This window comes from Miniopterus schreibersii (genome assembly GCF_964146895.1).
Source record: "Miniopterus schreibersii genome assembly, chromosome: 10".
NCBI lineage: Eukaryota > Metazoa > Chordata > Mammalia > Chiroptera > Miniopteridae > Miniopterus > Miniopterus schreibersii.
The window spans coordinates 83,314,482-83,332,156 of NC_138110.1; the positions used below are offsets into that span (position 1 = coordinate 83,314,482).

A 17,675-nucleotide genomic window follows, 5' to 3' on the forward strand; every position below is an offset into this window, starting at 1 on the left:
TCATGTAGAATCTAAAGAGATAAGGAGCTTCCTGGACAAGGAAAAGTGAAAGGAGCTCACCATCAAACTGGTATTACAAGGGGTGTTAAAAGGGACTTCTTTACGAAGAAGAAAAGGTAAAAAGTAAAATAGTAAAATGGCAGTAACTACATAACTATCAACAATTTCTTTAAATGTAAAGGGATTAAATGCTGTAATCATAAGACACTGGGTGCACCTGGGCCAGCATGGCTCAGTTGGTTGGATGTCATCTGGTGCACCGAAAGGTTGCTGGTTCAGTTAATTCCTGGTCAGTGTACATGCCTGGGTTATGGGCTCGATCCCCAGTGGGGGTGTGTGCAGGAGGCAGCTGATCGATGCTTTGCTCTCACATTGGTGTTTCTCTCTCTCCCTTCCTCTCTATTGAAAAATTAATAAAAAAAAGTTTTTTCAAAAAAGGCACAGGGTGGCTGGATGGATAAGAAAACAAGACCCTTATAAATGCTGTCTACAAGAAACCCACTTCAGATCCAAAGACACAGACTGGAAGCAAAGGGGTGAAAAAGGTATTTTACGCAAATCTAAACAAAAAAAGGATGGGCAGCAATACCTACATCAGACAAAATAGGCTTTAAAACAGACTATGGCGAGGCAAAGAAAAATATTTAATATACAATAACTAAGATATGGAAGCAACCTAAGTGTCCCTTGATAGATGAAAGAATAAAGAAGCTGTGGTATGTATAAACAATGGAATCTTACTCAGCCATAAAAAAGAATGAAATCTTACCGTTTGCAACAACATGGTTGGATCTAGAGGGTATTATGCTGAGTGAAGTAAGTCACACAGAGAAAGACATAGACCATGTGGTTTTACTTATATGTGGAATATAAAAAACAAAAATAAAACGGAAACAAACTCATAGACATAGAGAACATTTTGATGGTTGCCAGATGGAAGAGGGTTTGGGGGACAGAGTGGAAAAAGTGAAGGGATTAAGAAGCACAAATTAGCAGTTACAGAACAGTCACAAGGATGTAAAGTACAGCACAGGGAATATAGTCAATGATATTGTAATAACTATAGATGCTGCCAGGTGGGTACTAGACTTATCTGGGGGGTCACTTTTTAAAGGGTATGACTGTCTAACCACTATGTTGCACACCTGAAACTAATATAATATTGTGTTACCTGATATTGAAAAGTAAAACAGTGAAATGAAAGAATGGTGAAGATGGTAAATTGTATGTTATGTGTATTTTGCCACAATAAAAAAAACTTGGAAAAAATGCTTTTATCTTATCACATTTCACACCTCTTTTTCCAGACTCTGGAGCTCATTCAGTGTATGAGGCACGTTCACCGTGCAGCCTCATGGTCAAATGCAGATCAGACCTGCTTCTGTCAGGAAAAATCTGAAATCATTTTCACTTCAAACCACTGTACTGTACACCTGAAACTAATGTAACCAATATAAGTTTGTATACCAACTATAGCTAAATTTTAAAAAATTAAAACTTAACCTGTTAAGATACATTTTGAGGAAAATTAGTAAAAGAACTGAGAAACAAAATGAGATGCAGTGAGACTGGAACATTGCAGAATAAGTTACTTGATGCCTGCTGTTTGTCGTTCCTTCAACTGCAGGATGAGGCACACGTCTGGGAGATGCGAGAGGAATGAGGGTGGCCTGTGTCCCCCAAGTCAAAATGAGTGTGTTGTGCCCAGTTTGGGGGAATATTCAACTAAGAATTATATAGAAAAGTCAGAAGTACTCTTACTAGTCTTATCAGACATGATTAAAGTCATTTTGTGTATTTAGTGAAAAAGAGGCTTATACTGTTCAAAAACTGATTGCTCAGGAAGTTAGCATATATTAGACACATGCAGTAGGAAAGATGATGGTTGATGTTGAAGCAAACATGTGATGTGATTGGCTAACCAAATCTGAAAAAAAATCACAGTAAACCTATGTTGTAGGCTTGATCTCTTCTGCCTTGAAAAGTTTTGTAGCCCTGGTGTGGGCCAGCCAACTGTGCATTAGAATAAATTTCAAGAAGAAAAATAATGCTTATCTGTAAATAATGGGGGCAGGCTCTAGGTTTGTTCTGCTCTGGGCACCGCCCCAGCCCTCCCCTGGCCCCTTCTAGGCCCTGCTGAGTTCAGAGCCTTCCTCCCTAGGTGGCTTTTCCCAGACCAGTGTTTGGGCTGTCCCACAGCTGTGTGCCTTGAAGTTCTCTTGTTCCTGGGGCAGTGCAGGGTGGGCGAGGAGTTTGTTTTCCTCTGCTTTTTAAAAGGGAAATGCCTTAGGAGACCTGCTCTCTGAGATCTGTGGAAGGTGACGTCTGGAGGCTAATTCCCTTAAAACCAGTGGTTTGTGTGTGCTGTCCCAGCAGCATCAGCTTCTCCTGGGAACTTGTAAAAATGCAAATTCTGAAGCTGCTAATTCCAGCACTGGGGTGTCCAGGTGGCTGATGCCTGCCCATATTTGAGAACCGTGCAGAACTGTGTGGCTGGGGTGGGTTTGCTCTTGACATCATGTCCAGAGGATATAGTGACTCGTTTTGAGTAAACATTAGGCATTTCATTTTTGTGTATTTTGGAACCAGTAGAATCCGTTCGTAGTTTTGTTGAAGAGCACAGAATATGTCCTGCCTGATGCAGGAAGGTCCCTGTTGCCAAGTGAGGAACAACAGCCAGAACCCTCAGTCCAAACAAACAGGCGGTGTCTTTGGGTCCCTGGACAGTCCACCCAGTGGGGGGTGACCTGGGGTCCTCTCCTGGCAGGTGGCCCAGAGTTCTGCAGGCAGCTCTGTGGGTACCTGAGCCAGGGCCAGGGCTGGGAGGCCGGGAGAGGGGCCCTGGCAGTCCCCAGAGCAGGAAGCATGAGGACCACCTTTGTTTTTCTAATCCTCACCGAGGATACTTTTTTTATTGATTTTTAGAGAGATGAAGGGAGACAAAGAGACAGAGAGAAAGAGACGAACATCGATGTGAGAGAGAAACATCGGTCGGTTGCCTCCCTTAAGTGCCCTAACTGGGGATTGAACCCTCAGCCGAGGAATGTGCCCTGACTGGAATCAAACCCTCACCCTTTTAGCATAGGGGATGACGCTCCAACCAGCTGAGCCACCCAACTGGGCAGACCACCTCTTTTGAAGAGAGAACCTGCTCTGTCTTTTTGGTCAGTTCCAGAGTCTCTGTTCTCTGTCTCCCTGAGGTTTGTGAAGCATCCTTTATACCAGGTTCCTTTCTTTCAATTTTGCTTTCACTTCTGAGCCTTTTGAAGTACAGATATGTGGTCTTCTTAAAAATGCAAATTATATCAAATCACTTCCTTAAAATTAAAATTGCAGGAATTCCCGTGCCCTTGGGAAAAAGCCCAGAAGTTTCAGCTGCCCTAACCCTCCCCTGCCTCTGAGTGTCTGAGCTGCCCAGGGCGGTGCAGATGTGGTCACGGGCCTCAGACCAGATGAGGAGTGAGACTCCTGTTTCATTCCATCCATGGTGCTTATACATCAGTGTTGACATTGCTTTCCCCCTACAACTGGAGCATGGCCCCTGTCCTGCTCTCAGGACGTGTTGAGTGAACTGTTCCTCCCGTGCTCACATAAGCTCCATGAGGACAGGGCCCTGATCGCCCGTGTCCCAGGCCTTGTGGAGGCTTAGGAAACACTTCTTATTAATGTTTGGTGCCTTTTCTCTGTTGTTCATTTACGCCTGTATCTTGCATTGTAGTTTGGGGCTGAGTTCCGGAGGTTCTCCTTAGACCGTCAAAAGCCTGGGAAGTTCGAGGACTTCTACCAGCTGGTTGTGCACACCCACCACATCGCCAACACCGAAGTGACCATTGGCTACGCAGACATGCACGGCGACCTGCTGCCCATCAACAACGACGACAACTTCTGCAAGGCGGTCTCAAGTGCGAACCCCCTGCTCAGGGTCTTCATCCAAAAACGAGGTACGGCTGCCTGGGCTTGGCGCGCCTGTGCCAGAGATACAGTGTCAGTTTTGTCTGTCGTCACAGAACCGTGAGAGCCTGTGTTTGCACCAGTGCCAAGAGATGAAAGGAATTCACATTTATTTGGTCAACATTACTTTATTAGAAAGGCTTAAAAATATTTAAACTGCATTTTCCACTTTAAATAGTGTTGACTTCTGATTTTTAAATACCGAGGAAAAGACTAATATTGACACTTGCAGTATTTTAACTGGAAGCAAGTTAATTCAGTAAGAAAAAGCCTTAGTCAGTAACCCAAGAATGAAACTTAAGGTTGCCAGTATGTTTTCCACTGGGTTTTTGGGATTGGAAAAAGATGTTAGCTTTAAATTGTTACTTTGGTTAACTTTAGCTCTGAACGCCTAGTTTTGCTGTGACAACATCAGAGCCACATTTTAGATTTGTTTTCTCTTCACTAAGTTTAGGAGAACCTTAAATTTTCAAAATAATACACCCTTGAACAACACGGGGGTCAAAGGTGCCAACCACCTCACAGTCAAAAATCCATAAAGAACTTTGACTCCCCAGAGTATTGTTTTCCCTGGGCACCTACGGGGGATCAGTTTCAGGACCCCCTGGGGATACCAGACTCTGGGATGCTCAAGTCCCCTCTATAGAATGGCCTAGATCAATGCACACAGCCAACCCCCCCGCATCCATGATTCCCAGCTCAGATCAGACACAGAGCAGGTGTTTACTGAAGGCCATCTGCGTACCGGTGGACCAGCACAGGTTGTCCCCATGTTGTTGTTCAAGGGTCAGCTGTACTGACAGAAAGAACCCCCTGAGGTGACGCTTGACTTTCAGAAAATGGCGTTTTATGGTTGGCTTGGTCATGACTGTCCCTCCTTCCCTAGGGCACCTCCTGTCACATGTGAGCACTGAGCGCCCTCCAGGAGCACAGTGGCGGCGGGGACACCTGCAGCTCACTTGTGTGTGTGCTACTGGAACTTTGATCTTAGCAGGAGGGGAATGTCCTGGTCTCCGTGGCAGGTGGCTTCCTGGTGCAGAGCCTGAGCACAGACTAAAAGTAACAGCCACAGTGTGCTGGGTGGAGGCCCTTGGGGATGCCCGCCTGGTGCTCACTGTGGGCACGAGGCCCTCGGGGATGTGGGCCTGGTGCTCACTGTGGGCAGGTGTCGCTGTCCCTCGCAGGTTGTTCTGAGGTGAGTGGGCAGCACATACACAGCTCAGAGCATGCTGACCAGTGGTCAGTGCTCTGTGAGTGTGAGCTGTTGTGTCCTCTGTGGGTGGTGAGGAGGGAATGCATGGAGAGGGAGCAGCAGGAGACCACTGACCTCACTCTGGACTGTTCTCCGGTACAAATCAGAAAGCCCCACATCTGCCTTCTCCCTGCGCCTGGGTATCCTGCTGAATGTAGGAGAAGTCAATGCAGCTCTCACTTCCTCGGGTGGCCTGGGGCTGTGACTGTGGCTTCAGGACCTACCTCTGCCTCTGCAGAGCCTGGTTCTGTCGTGGCTGCAGTGTCCTCGCGGCCCCACCACACATCACATGGGCAGGTATTCACGCCTTGCCGGTCCCCCTGCTTTCTCTGTGCTGGGGTTGCTCCCTGTTCTCAGGGCTGCTTGTTGTCCCACAGCTCTGTCCGCACAGGTCTCATGTTCCCTCATTGGTGTGGGAGGTGAGCAGTGGGTGTGAGGCACCGTGTGGACTGTGGACACACGGGCTTTGTCGTCTGTGGGAGGGGAATGGTCTCTGTGCCTCTGTGTGGGGAGCTGGACTGGGAGCAGGACCCAGGCACTATGTGATGACGAGGCTGGTCCTTGTGACACTTGGCATCCTCGCTGTTGATTCCCCGATGCTGAGTGACACAGGAAGCTCCGGGTCTGCATTTGCAGGTGGGAATGAGCTAACTTGCACGGCTTTGCCTCTCTGATGGCTCAGGTCCTGCATCCTGTCTTCATTATTTACTTTTCCTCCTTCCTGTGGCATCAGAGAAACAGCCCAGAATTTAATGAGCAGGCTTACGATTCCTACCCCTCTTCTTCTCAGCGTGTGCATGTCACCTACAGCTCTGGCCTTTCTCTGCCATGTGACAGCCAGGAGCTCGGGAGACCTGAGTGCACACTGTCCTTCAGTACCTTCTCCCTGGCTGTGACCAGCGAGCCCTTGTGTCTTCATTTGAAGCACCCACCTTGGGGTGTTTTCAGGCTTAAATAGGAAGATGTTCCCGTGTTCACTGGAGTCAATGTCACTGCACAGGATCAGCAGGATCTGAGACTTTGTTAGCAATAGAAATCACAGATATTTCCATGTTGTGTTAGTTTAGCCAGATATCTTAAATATAGTTTATAGTTAATCATTATTTTAAAACAGTGGTAAAGACTGTTATTTAATGTGTTAGTAAGAAAGCACATACAGTCAGCCCTCCATATCTGTGGGTTCTGCATCCATGGGTTCAACCCGCCACAGGTCGGAAATATTCAGGGAAAAATGTTTTGTTTTTTAGGCCTCACTGGTAGCACCTTGCTGAAGTACTACCAGTGAGGCCTGCAGTGTTGCATCTGTACTAAACTGCAGACTTTTCGCCTTGTCATTCCCTAAATAATACAGTGTAACAACTATTTACCCGGCCTTTACACTGCATTACGAATTGTAAGTAAGCTAGAGATGGTTTCCAGTATATGGAAGGATGTGTGTAGGTTACATGCAAACACTGAACCATCTCATACAAGGGACTTGGGCATCCGTGGATTTTGGTGTCTGATGGGCGTACTGGACCAATTCTCCATGGATATTGTGTCACACATTTGCTTCCGTATTTTGATAATTGTCTTCAAAGTGAGCATTTCCTCTGTAATCCCATGTATTTTACTTTAGGTCTTTAAGAATGCTATTCCTCTAAGGCAGTTCCAAGCGGCATGAGATGGCTGAGGGTTCTGGGGCACTTGGGGTGAGGACCCTGTCGCAGTCAGCATTTAGGAGCTCGGACACAGACCGGGATCCCAGTCGGGGACTTTTACTGAGGACGCTGGGTGGTGTTTCTGCCATGGGGGTGGAGGACCACCCCTTTGGTTTCCCATCTACAGGCTCCTTCTGCATTTACTAGACTTCTGCAGCCCTCTGTCCAGGCTGGGCTACTCTTAAGAGCAGTGGGGTTTTCCCTTGGTTAAATAACAGATGCTATTATGCCTTTCACTTTTATGCTTTGCCCATTTTAGCAAGAGAATAAAGTCATAGTGGCAGAATCTGGAGTTGTATTAGCATGTTTGGATCACAGGCCCAGCCAGTGTTAGGGAGCACTTCTCTCCGTGCCCTGCGGACCCCAGTCGTCCCTGCAAGGACGCTGGCCCAGGCCAGAGAGAATGCAGGACAAGACCAGACGAGATACTTGGCGTGTCTCTTTCTAATTTTAGCAGAATAAACAGGAAGTGCAAACACCCATCAAATAATTACTTCAACTACCAGCATACCCTGTGCTCTTGTTATTTAAGAGATGGGTCCCTTTACTAAACTCTGGGCCCTAGCCCAGGAATAGAGGTAGGATCCTAATTGAATTTCAGTGGCTCTCTGTCCCTGGTGCTCAGCTGTCTAGCTTGTAGGAGGAGGTTGATAAGTCTTCATTAAAGCACAAGACTTTGGAACAATTAGAGCACTCTGAACTGTTTACTTTTAAACTAACCTAAATATAGCACACTTGCATGTATCTGTTGACTGTTCTCTGGCAATTCTTTGGGTTCCTAGAATGAGGAAGACACATTTGTAAACTTTCTGATTTATCAGAAGTCGCATGATTGGGAGCTGGGGCAAGGGGAGGTGTTTGCTTGTGATTTCATTTAAGAGAGTTTGCAGGAAAAGTAATTAAGGGCTGTTCTTCAAAGTAAAATGTGTAGAATTATTGAGAGTTTGGCTTAGAAATTGGCAGAATCTTAAGGTACCGGGAATATAAATCCTGATTATGATGGCTTTTCTTGAATTCCTCATTAAAGGTAGCTAGAGGTGTGTTTGGTTTTAAGTTGGGGGCTCACTGTGTAGCAGGAAGTCCCTTGGGGTGTCTAACTTCGGAGGCTGCCACCACTGAATTTCTGTATCCCTACTGTTTTAGTCTTCCTGACGCTGCTGCGGCTGTCAAGGCTGTTGAGTTGAGGGCAGGGTGAAGGTATAGGTTTGCTGGATTGGGCTCATCCATGTCCCCACGCCCTGGAATCTGGAGCTTGTTTATGAGACATGTCTGCTTCTTTAATTGCCACTGTGTCCTGGAAGTTTGAGTATTTGGAGAATTTCTTTCTTTCTTTTCTTTTCTTTTTTTTAAATTGAAAAAAGGGCAAAACCTCTCCCACTGCCTCCCGTGGGAACATGCAGAAAACAAAATGCCTGACCTGCAACACCCCCCCTCTCTCCCCAGGAGTGGGAGTGATGGGGAGAGAATGTGCTGATGCAGTTCATGAAAAGGAAAACACAGGCCAGCCACCCACTGTCCACAAGAATCCAGGGCTTGTCCTGAGGGCTGGCCTGCAGGCTGTGGCCAGCGAGGTCCACCTGCGTTCTGGGTCTGCCTCTTCCCCTCCAGCCCACCTTATTCTCTGAGACGCCCAGCAGCATACCTGGTGTAAAAACGGCCAGTTTACACAATGGAATTGGATTCTACTCTTTTCTTATTTTCCAGTCATCTGTACTTGTACGTTTTCAAACCCATAGTATAATTTAGAATTTGGATTCATGCATTTTAAAAACTTAACATCATAACCATGTCCTATGTCATTAAATTCTTTGTAAAACTTTTTGTTTTTAAAAGTCTTTTCTGTTTATAACATATTTGTAAAAGAAAATTCAGACAATGTGGAAACAATGCCACTGTGTGAGGTGATCACTGTTCCATTTTGATGAGTCCCTCTAGACCCATGGTACAGACACAGTCAGTGGGACCTAGTGTCACACATATGGGGTCCTAGCATATGTCCTGTAGAGATTATTTTAACCTGGCGTTATATTTTTTACTTTCTGTACATGGATGTAGATATATATGATCCTTTTAATGAATCCAGTTGTATGAACGATCCAGTTGTATGAATGTAGCAAAATGTAACCAATTATTTATTAATTTATATTTCAACTGTTCCATTTTTTCATTATGAACTGTTGTACATGTTTAGATACTGTCAGGGTAGGTTAGCAGACATGTTTCTGCTGGATTAGAGGGTGTGCACATTTTGAACTAAGACATATATTTCCAGTGGACCTCTCCTCGGGTGAGCTGGGTTAGGAGATGACCTTTGAATTAGATCTTTTCAGAACACATCTTTTGGAGACTACTGCGTGGAAACAGTTGAGCTTTGAACTCATCCTCTTGAATGCTGTAGTGAAGGCGCCTGAGGGTCTGGACTGAGGTGTGGGGTGGGGGCTGCCCTTCTGCTAGGATAGCACCCAGCTTGGGCCACCATGGATCCCTAGAGCCTGGAACCCCCACCGGAAACTGTCCTGTCCCGAACGCCTGGTGTTTCAGGTCCTGTGTTCAGGGAGCTCCTCTGGGCAGCTGAAGTCCCCGAGGGGGCATTGTGCCGCCTAGTGGCTTCCACAGAGGCCGTATTGGTGGCTGAACCAGCCATCTCATTGTTTCTCCTCTGCTGTGGTGGAGTGGCTGTGATGAGGAACACATTTATTCAAGCTGGTTCACAATAAGGACGAGCTCAAGCCTTTTCAGTTTGGTAGGAAATAAAGCCAAGCACGGTCTGGGACTTTCTTTCCATGGTTAAGCCCGTAATCCTGAGCCGAGTGGCTGGCTGTCAGGCCGCCTGTGTTAGCAGGATTTCTCTCTGAAACAGAGAGCCCAGCATACTCCTCAGATCTCGTAACAGCACTGTGTCTGTTTGTCGGGTGGGCTAGGGTTCTGTGAGGGGGATTCTTCGACTCTGGAATGGCTTTGCCTGGGACACTCCGCACCCCACACCCCCAACCTCCTGTGTGCCTGACCGCTGGGATAATGCTCAGAGTGGGGACCCAGGCACCTCCCACAGGAGGTGAACCCCTGGTTCCCACCTGTCCATGCAGGCTGCAAACTGTCATTCCTTCCTGGACTCACTAAACCTCTCACCCTTAAGCACCATGGCCAGCAGGTAGGCTACTTTCCCTGCTCTCCAAGCGCAGGTTTTACTGGGGGGTTGTGGGGTGTGCAGCAGACCCCTGGAGATGAGCTGATCCCTGCAGGTGGTGCAGAGTCTGGTGGGGACAAGGGGAAAGTTTAAGCAGAGGCTTAAACTGCTCAGCGCCGCCTTCAGTAGGTGTGCCGTTTGGGAGGGACGTGCTGCATCTGGAGAGCCTGGAGTTAAAACCTGGTATAATGTTTTATTAAATGTCAATGAAGACTGGCAGAACGAGAAGTGCCCGCCCCCCTTGGCTTTGGGAAACAGGGGGTTAAATTTGAGCTTTGTGTTTTTTGGCAGGGTGGGGTGGGGGTGGGGGGAGGTGGCCACAGGTGTCAGCACAGAGGTTTTGGCCTCTGGCACCTTCCAAAAGTCCGATCCTTGCTTCATTCCCCTCCAACCTGGATGGTGGTGCCCGGTCAGCCAGCCCTGACTTAGCACCACAACATTCGGAGCCTCTGGTGAGGATGCAGCTCCTAGGCCATCACCACCATGGTCCTGACTGAGAAGCAGTGGACTCCGTGGTCCATTCATGCAAAGTAGTTCCTTATGTAAGGGATGTTACCTGTACCAGTTTGGAGTCCAGAGATAAAAATTTCCATCGTGACCTCTCTTTCCAGCAGCGTAAGCAGGACTGGGATTTCCTCCTGCACAGGGGTGTCTCTTCCTGTTTTTCCCTCTGTCTCTACTTTCCATCCTGTCCTGTGGGAAAGTGACTCAACATGGAGGCTCCACCTGCACCCCGGGTTCTCGTAAATGCTGATGCAGAGAGAGAAAGCTGAGGGACACCCACAGTTGAATTTGCAGCTGTTGACTCCTCAGCTGTTTTGTGGGGGGGGGGGTGAGTGCAGGATATGCCCTGAGGTCCTGCCCTGCCACAGCGCAGCCTCCACGGAGCCATGGAGTGCAGACGGCCGGGCTGGGGGTACTTCGCCCTGTAAAGGAGGGTGCTAATACCGTAATATTAACTAATTTCTTTATCGTGGCAAAGCACCCATAACAAAATTTACCGCTTGAACCATGGTTAATTGTGTGATTCAGTACTGCTGAGTTCGTTCACACTGTTGTGCAAGCACCATCCATCTCCTGAGCTTTTTTGTTTTCCGGCCCGAAACTGTGTAGCAGTAAAATAGTATCTGTTTTGCCGAGTTACCGTCTAACTCCAAGAAGTAGCTCTGCACCTCCTGTAAGATGTCCGTGGGCACATTTACCACTGATATGTGTCTACAGTCTGGTTAGAGGTTTCAAATCAAAGCACTTAGGAAACAGTGATCACCTGCGGACGGAGTCATCACATCCCTGCAGAGATACCAGGCTTCCCTACCCCTGTTCCCCATACACTGACCCTGCGTCTTGGACTTTACATGGCAGGTGGTGAGTCTCAAGTTAAATTACCAGCTCCTCTGGACATGCGAGGGCACCAGCAGAGACTTGGAGGGGTCAGTACGCTAACCTGTCCTCCACCTCCTTGAGACCTCTCTGAGACCTCTCTGAGGTGTCACCCTATGGCACACCCTTTAGTAGCTGACAGCCAGCCCCACAGCCTGGGTAGTTTGCTGTCAGCGGTGTCAGATCTGACCTTCCCAGCCTTGGCTCACCCATGGTGTCATCTTGAGATGCTTGTGTTGTGCTGTGTGTGTTGGGGTGGGAGACCCTGACAATCCCACATGTTCTGCTGGTGCAGCAACAAAGAAGCTGCAGATCTGCCCTCCTCCAAACATTTCCATTTTGCCCCCCAAAGCCAGGTGAGGGGCACCTGGTGACAGTCGAGCTCCCACAGTCCCTTCCTGCAGCTGTTAAGCCAAGAGATTCTGTACTAACAGAGATAAGAATAGTCAGATAGGGAGGCATGGGGTTGGCAACCCTCCTTGCCCAAGGTGATGTGCTGATGGTGTCTCCTGTCCCCTCCTGTCTAGCTGGTCTTGGTGTCGGTGGGCCCTGTGCAGAGGATACCCTATGGCACACCCTTTAGTACGTCCTGACAGCCAGCCCCACAGGCTGGGTAGTTTGCTGTCAGCGGTGTCAGATCTGACCTTCCCAGCCCTGGCTCACCCATGGTGTGGTCTACAGTTGGGGTGGGCGGTTGGTTGAGGCCTCTCCTGGGCTCCTGCGCAGATGGGCCCCAAATGTCCCCTGCCCATCCCCCACATGACCTCAGTGGAGAGCTCAAGTTTTAGAGGCCACCGAAAAAGAGTGTGTGTTGGTGCTGCTGGCCTTTCAGGAGCACGTGCCCGAGCGGGGGCGCCTCTTGTAGAGTACTGTTACCCAGGGCTTTCTTTTGGAGTAATGAAGTTCAGGTAGTAGGCAGTAGATGTACACAGTCGTGCATGAGCTCAGTGGCAGGTAAGGCAGGAACGACATGATGTCTCAGTCCAGCTGTCTTAGAGCCTGGTCTTGAAGCAGGGTGCTTTCTCCTTCTCTGGAAGGAGGGTCTCATCTCACGGTGATGACTGCAGGGACGCCCAGGAAGCTGTGCCCCTCTAGGGGTCTTCAAGATCTACTGAGTGGGAGACACAGGCCGGGCTCTACCCTAGGGCACTGTGGGGAACTTCCTGGCCTCTGTGCGCAGGAGCAGCAGGTGCAGTGATGGACGGCTGATGTCGGCAGCTTCTTGCGAGGCTCAGAGGACCAGACGCTGGCCCGTTAGCACTTGGTACTGCCCAGCGGCCCTCTGCTTAGGAAGGGCCTGCTGCAGTGTTTGCACTGGACTTGCTGGTAGGCTGGTGGAGGGCCCAGCTGAGGGTGGGCAGGGGCCCTCGCCGAATTGGGAAGGGATGGAACCCCCCTGGCACACCCTGGGCCTCTTTGTGGGGCTCCTTTCATCTCCTTTGGAAGGAAAGAAGACGGTTTGTCTGGTGCACCCGCCACACCAGGGCTGCTGACTGCCGCTGTGTGAGGCGCTGGAGGGTCTGCTCTAAGTAAGGGGCTTTCCTGCCAGCAGTTATTTTTGGCTGTTTGATTATAGTTGTCCTCTCTGGTCACCACTGTAGTGTCCTGTAAATACAGGCTGAGTGAGTCACAGCCCTGGGCTGTGGAGTTGGCTGGGACGTGGACACAGGGACGGCCACGCTCTTCCTGGAAGCGACGGGGCCCCAGAGGCTCTCAGGAGTGTCTCTGGGGAGATGGAGCCGTGCAGGCCTTTGCTCAGACACTGAAGTCACTCGTATCACCCCCTTCGTGAACTGGGGACACATCGCTGCTGAGATCCTGGCGACCCTCCAGCTCCGCCCATGTTTTGGACAAGCTGACTTTTCCTAAGCCCATCACTGGTTCCGCCCCCAGGACAGAGTGACCAGGCCACAGCCCTGACACGGGCTCCCGAGAGGCCGTGTGCAGTCTGTCCTGCCTGTGTTCTCGTGGGCACTGGGTGTTCCTGGTTTTGTGCTTAGAATACTTTCGCCTCAGGGTCATGTGGGTTTGGTTTCAAGTTTGGCTAAATAGGAAACAGTGAAAGTCAGTTTACTTTCATTAAAATCAGTTTTAACATCACTTCTTCCTAACCCATTACAAGTTAAACCACCTTCTGAGGACACGATTGGCCATCCACATGGGTTTGTAAGTAGAGACGCTGTGACTTTGCCACCTGTATGCCCAAGGGAATTAATTACTCAGCTCAGCAAAGTGAGTGGGCACCTTCTAGATTTTATTAATCAGGGAAGTTACGGGAAAACACCCAGGCTACACACCTGAGTGCTGGACCCTCTGGGTCATTGTAGACAATATGATTTTCTAATTATACACAAGAAAGAATAGTCTCCTTGTGCCCACAGCAGAACCAGGAGGATCAGAGGAACTGATAAGACACATGCACAGTTTTATGCAGGATTCTGAGCTTGACCAGACCCACTGCACCCTCGGAGGCCACCTTGAGCTCCAGGGCAGACAGCTGAGGTGGTTGCCTGCAAATAAGCCTGCATGTCCTCTGGATTTCCCTGCTCCGCCCAGCCTCTGTCTTCCTGCTGAGCCACAGGTAAGCTGTTTTCTGATTCTTGGTTCTGCTTCGTATCCCACGCTCCTCCTCACTGAGCCACCTCAGAGGACTGTGCTGGTGGCCGGCAGGGCCTCTGCCTCAAACCTATCCCCACAGAGTGAGATGGCAGCACGGCTGAGTGGACGCTGCTTTCAGTGGATACAAGGAGTGGGCACAAGCTCCCAGGGCTGCTCGAGGTGACAGAGTGTCACTAACGTGGTGAATTCAGAGGGAACAGAGCACGCGTCTCCTTTGGGATCATCGTCTCGGACTTGAGTCAACTCCTACCCATCGTGTCCCCTTAATCTCTGCCCTCTGCAAACGAAGATGATGTTGTTGTCTGATGCTCATCTGACACAGGTGCTATTAGAGCTAATGAAATAATGTGGGCAGATGACCTACAGCTTCTGGAAAGCAAGGTGTGTGTTTGAAGCATCATTGAAGTTGTGATAATTAGCAGGTTCGTCTGCCCCTCGCCTCTCCCTGTGAACTGGAATCAGGGCAGGTGTTTGGATTGCTGCTCCTTCCTTCTGCAAAGCCTGTGTCCTCACCATCGCCACCTCAGAGACCTGCACAGAAGCCAAGACGGAACAGTTTGGAATGACTGAAAACTCCAAGTTTGTAACAAAAATGAAAGCAATCCAAAAAGTCAGGAGGAAAAATTGCCTTCAACAAAAACGGAAATGCATCACAAATCAGTTACACTGTGACTCCTGCCATCTCACCAGCCGTCTGCCACCAGCCAGGACTTCCCGAGCAGGGTCTCCGGGAACCGTGGTGGGAGTGGGGCAGCTCCTGTCTCTGCTCTTGCAAGGCCCTGGTCCCGGGACACAGGTACTGGTGAGCCTGAAGTAGAGAATGTGAACTTAAGAAGCAAAGCGTGTGCTAGTGTGGTAAAGACAAACGCTTTCAGGCTTGAATGCATCGATGTGGATTTTGGCCTAATTGGGGGAAGAAGAATTGATCAAAAGTAGGGAAAAGGCTCGACTCCCATTGACTTCTTCCTAAGAGGTGTTCTGAGTGGTGGCAACCAGAAAACACTATGCCGTTAGGCCTGTGGGACCTAGTATTTAGGGTTGTCCCTCCCAAAGCTGGAGGGAACCATTTTATTTTATTTTAATTAATTAATTTATTTTAATAAAAACCTTGAAATATAATTCACCCATCAGTGGGCAATTTAGTGGATTTTAGGATGGTCACAGAATTGAATGTCCACAGTCAATGTTAGAATGTTTTCTTCACCCCAGAAAGAAACCCTGAGCCTATTAACTTGTCTCTCCCTAGTCCCCAGCAAAACACTAATGTGCTTTCTGTCTCTATGGATTTGCCTATTCTGGGCAGTTCACATAAATAGAATCATGTAATATGTGATGTTTTGTCACCTGGCTTCTCTCACTTAGCATCATGTTCTCAAGATTCATCCATATTGTAGCATGTGTCAGTACTTCATTCCTTTTTCGCGCCTGAATAATATTACATTATATGGAGAGAACACACATGGTTTACCCATTCCTAAGTTGATGGACACTTGGGTTTCTTCCATCTTTTGACTATTGTGGGTAACACCGCTGTGAACATTCTTGTACAAGTTTCTGTGTAGACACACGTGTTCCGTTCAGTTTGACAGTTCCTCCAAATGTTAACAGGGTTACCATGTGACTCAGCACTTCCGCTCCTAGACACGGTTTTACTTTTTACTTTCCCACCTGGATGCCTTTTATTTCCTTTTCTTGCCTAAGTGCCCTGGCTGGAACCTCCAGTGCAGTGCCAAACAGAAGAGCAGGTGACCCAACAGGAATTCCCAGTTTCCTGCAGCGAAGTAAGCTTTATTCAGTGCAAACAGCTCAATTATGAAGCAGCCCCAGGCGAGGAGGCCCCTCCACAGCCAGACAGCTCTACTCTGCCCTGCCCCGCGGCAGCCTCCAGCCCTGGGTGGAAAGGGAAAGGCACCACCTGCGTGGAGGAGCCCCTGCTCCTGGTCTCTGCCTGGCCGGTCAGGTGGGGCCACTCTGATTGGCTGGTGAAGATGCTGGGGGCGGGAAGTAGAAGGCACCGCCCCCAGCGGCTGGGGAAAGCTCGGTCCTATTGGTGGGAATGGGCCCCGAGCCCTCCGTGAGGCTGCCGGCGGGCGCTCCGCTCGGCCGCATGGGCGGCGCCCTGTGGACACGCGGCTGGGCCGGGCCGCTGCGTTTGGGCCCAGGAGGCGCCGTCTCCCAGCCCCGCAGCCCCGGATCTGGGCGTGGGAGCGGTCAGTCTCCCGGCTGAGCACGCGCTCGCGGCCTCTCTGAAGCCGCCGCCCAGGCTGGAGATGTAGCCTTTGTTTCCCACGGCAGGACAGTGCGTTGGGGAGGGGCCCTCTTGATTTCATCCTGTCTTGGAAATGAAAGGATCAGAGGAAATAGAGCTGCCTGCCCGCGAACGTGTTATAGGAGGAAGGTCCCCACAAGCAGCAGCTACGGTGCTTCCAGCCGCCCCCGCGCTCACCGCGCGCGTCTCGTTGGGATGAAGTCTGGCTGTGTCTGTCCGTGCGGTTTCCTCGTGTCCCCTGTGCACTTGCCCACGTGAGGCCGTCTGAGTTGATTTCCTGACTCGGGGAGTTTAAACTTCATACCGCAGCTTTATTTAGAGGGTTCATTGTATTGCATTTTTGTTTAAAAGTTGTATAAAATGTTGTTACGGCTGGTTTTGGAATAGAGAGACCACTGAATGTTTTGCTACAGTCACGTCTTCGTGGTCTGGGACGCAGTGGAGTGCTGCGGCCAAAGGAATGCATGCGCAGAAACAAAGGCGGCTTCTCCAGCCCCAGCGAGAAGTGCTTGCTATTCATAGCACAGAGACGGAGACGAGGAACCGGATTCCTCACCAGACTTGCCTGGTGCTCGGGCGCGTGAGGCTGGCTCAGCTCTGAGTGGGGGTGAGCGGTCCCACCCTGCCTGGCTGGGGCCAGCCTGCGCCCTCAGGGCTGCTGGGAGTTTTCTGACTGTAAAATAAAGGGCGGGGAATGATGCTGGCAGTTTTTGTCCTTGGGTTTTTCAGTTTTATTTTTCAGAAGCAGCACTGGCAAGAGCAGCATACTTTTCCACTGTGACTGTTATGTGCCCGCCCCCCCAAGTCTGCTCATTCATGGCCTGTTTCACAGAAATCGGCTGTCACCCTCTTTCACATGGCCAGTGCCCCTTTCTTCCTCAGTTTCCCTCTAGATTCCTCCTTCAGACAGGGCGCTCACAGGGTGGGCTGGGATGCAGTGTCCGAGGAAGGACACCTGGGCCCCCTGACAGCCTGCACAGACTGCCCTCCCCCCACCGGCCCCTCTGGGAGGCCAGGATGCATGAGGCAGGGGGAAGGCTGAAGCAGGGACCTCTGCCATTAGATAAGGCGCCTTAGCTTTTTGGCACCCGTCAGCTTCAGCCAAACATCCAGCCCTGCACCCAGAACTAGAAAATAAAACTGTGACATTGTATTACAGAGTTGTCCATGGATGTTTGTCCTGCCCAAATAATAACTACTTTGTAAAGCAATTAATCCAAGCATTGGTGAGCTGTGTGTGTGCGCGATGTCCGAGCCTCTGCTGGTGCACACCGGACTTTGAGCCATTTGCCGCCTCCTACATGGTTTCTGGGTAAT

At 49.6% G+C, this 17,675-nt stretch overlaps 1 protein-coding gene across 1 annotated transcript in view; it reads left to right on the forward strand.

The window, feature by feature from the left end:
• Positions 1 to 17,675, forward strand: part of PARD6G (par-6 family cell polarity regulator gamma) — a 57,866-nt gene that overhangs the window by 19,230 nt on the left and 20,961 nt on the right. Inside the window, exon 2 of the mRNA XM_081149727.1 lies at positions 3,719 to 3,941. Within this exon, the coding sequence (XP_081005853.1) occupies positions 3,719 to 3,941 (223 nt within the window). The remainder of the gene's footprint in view (positions 1 to 3,718; positions 3,942 to 17,675) is intronic.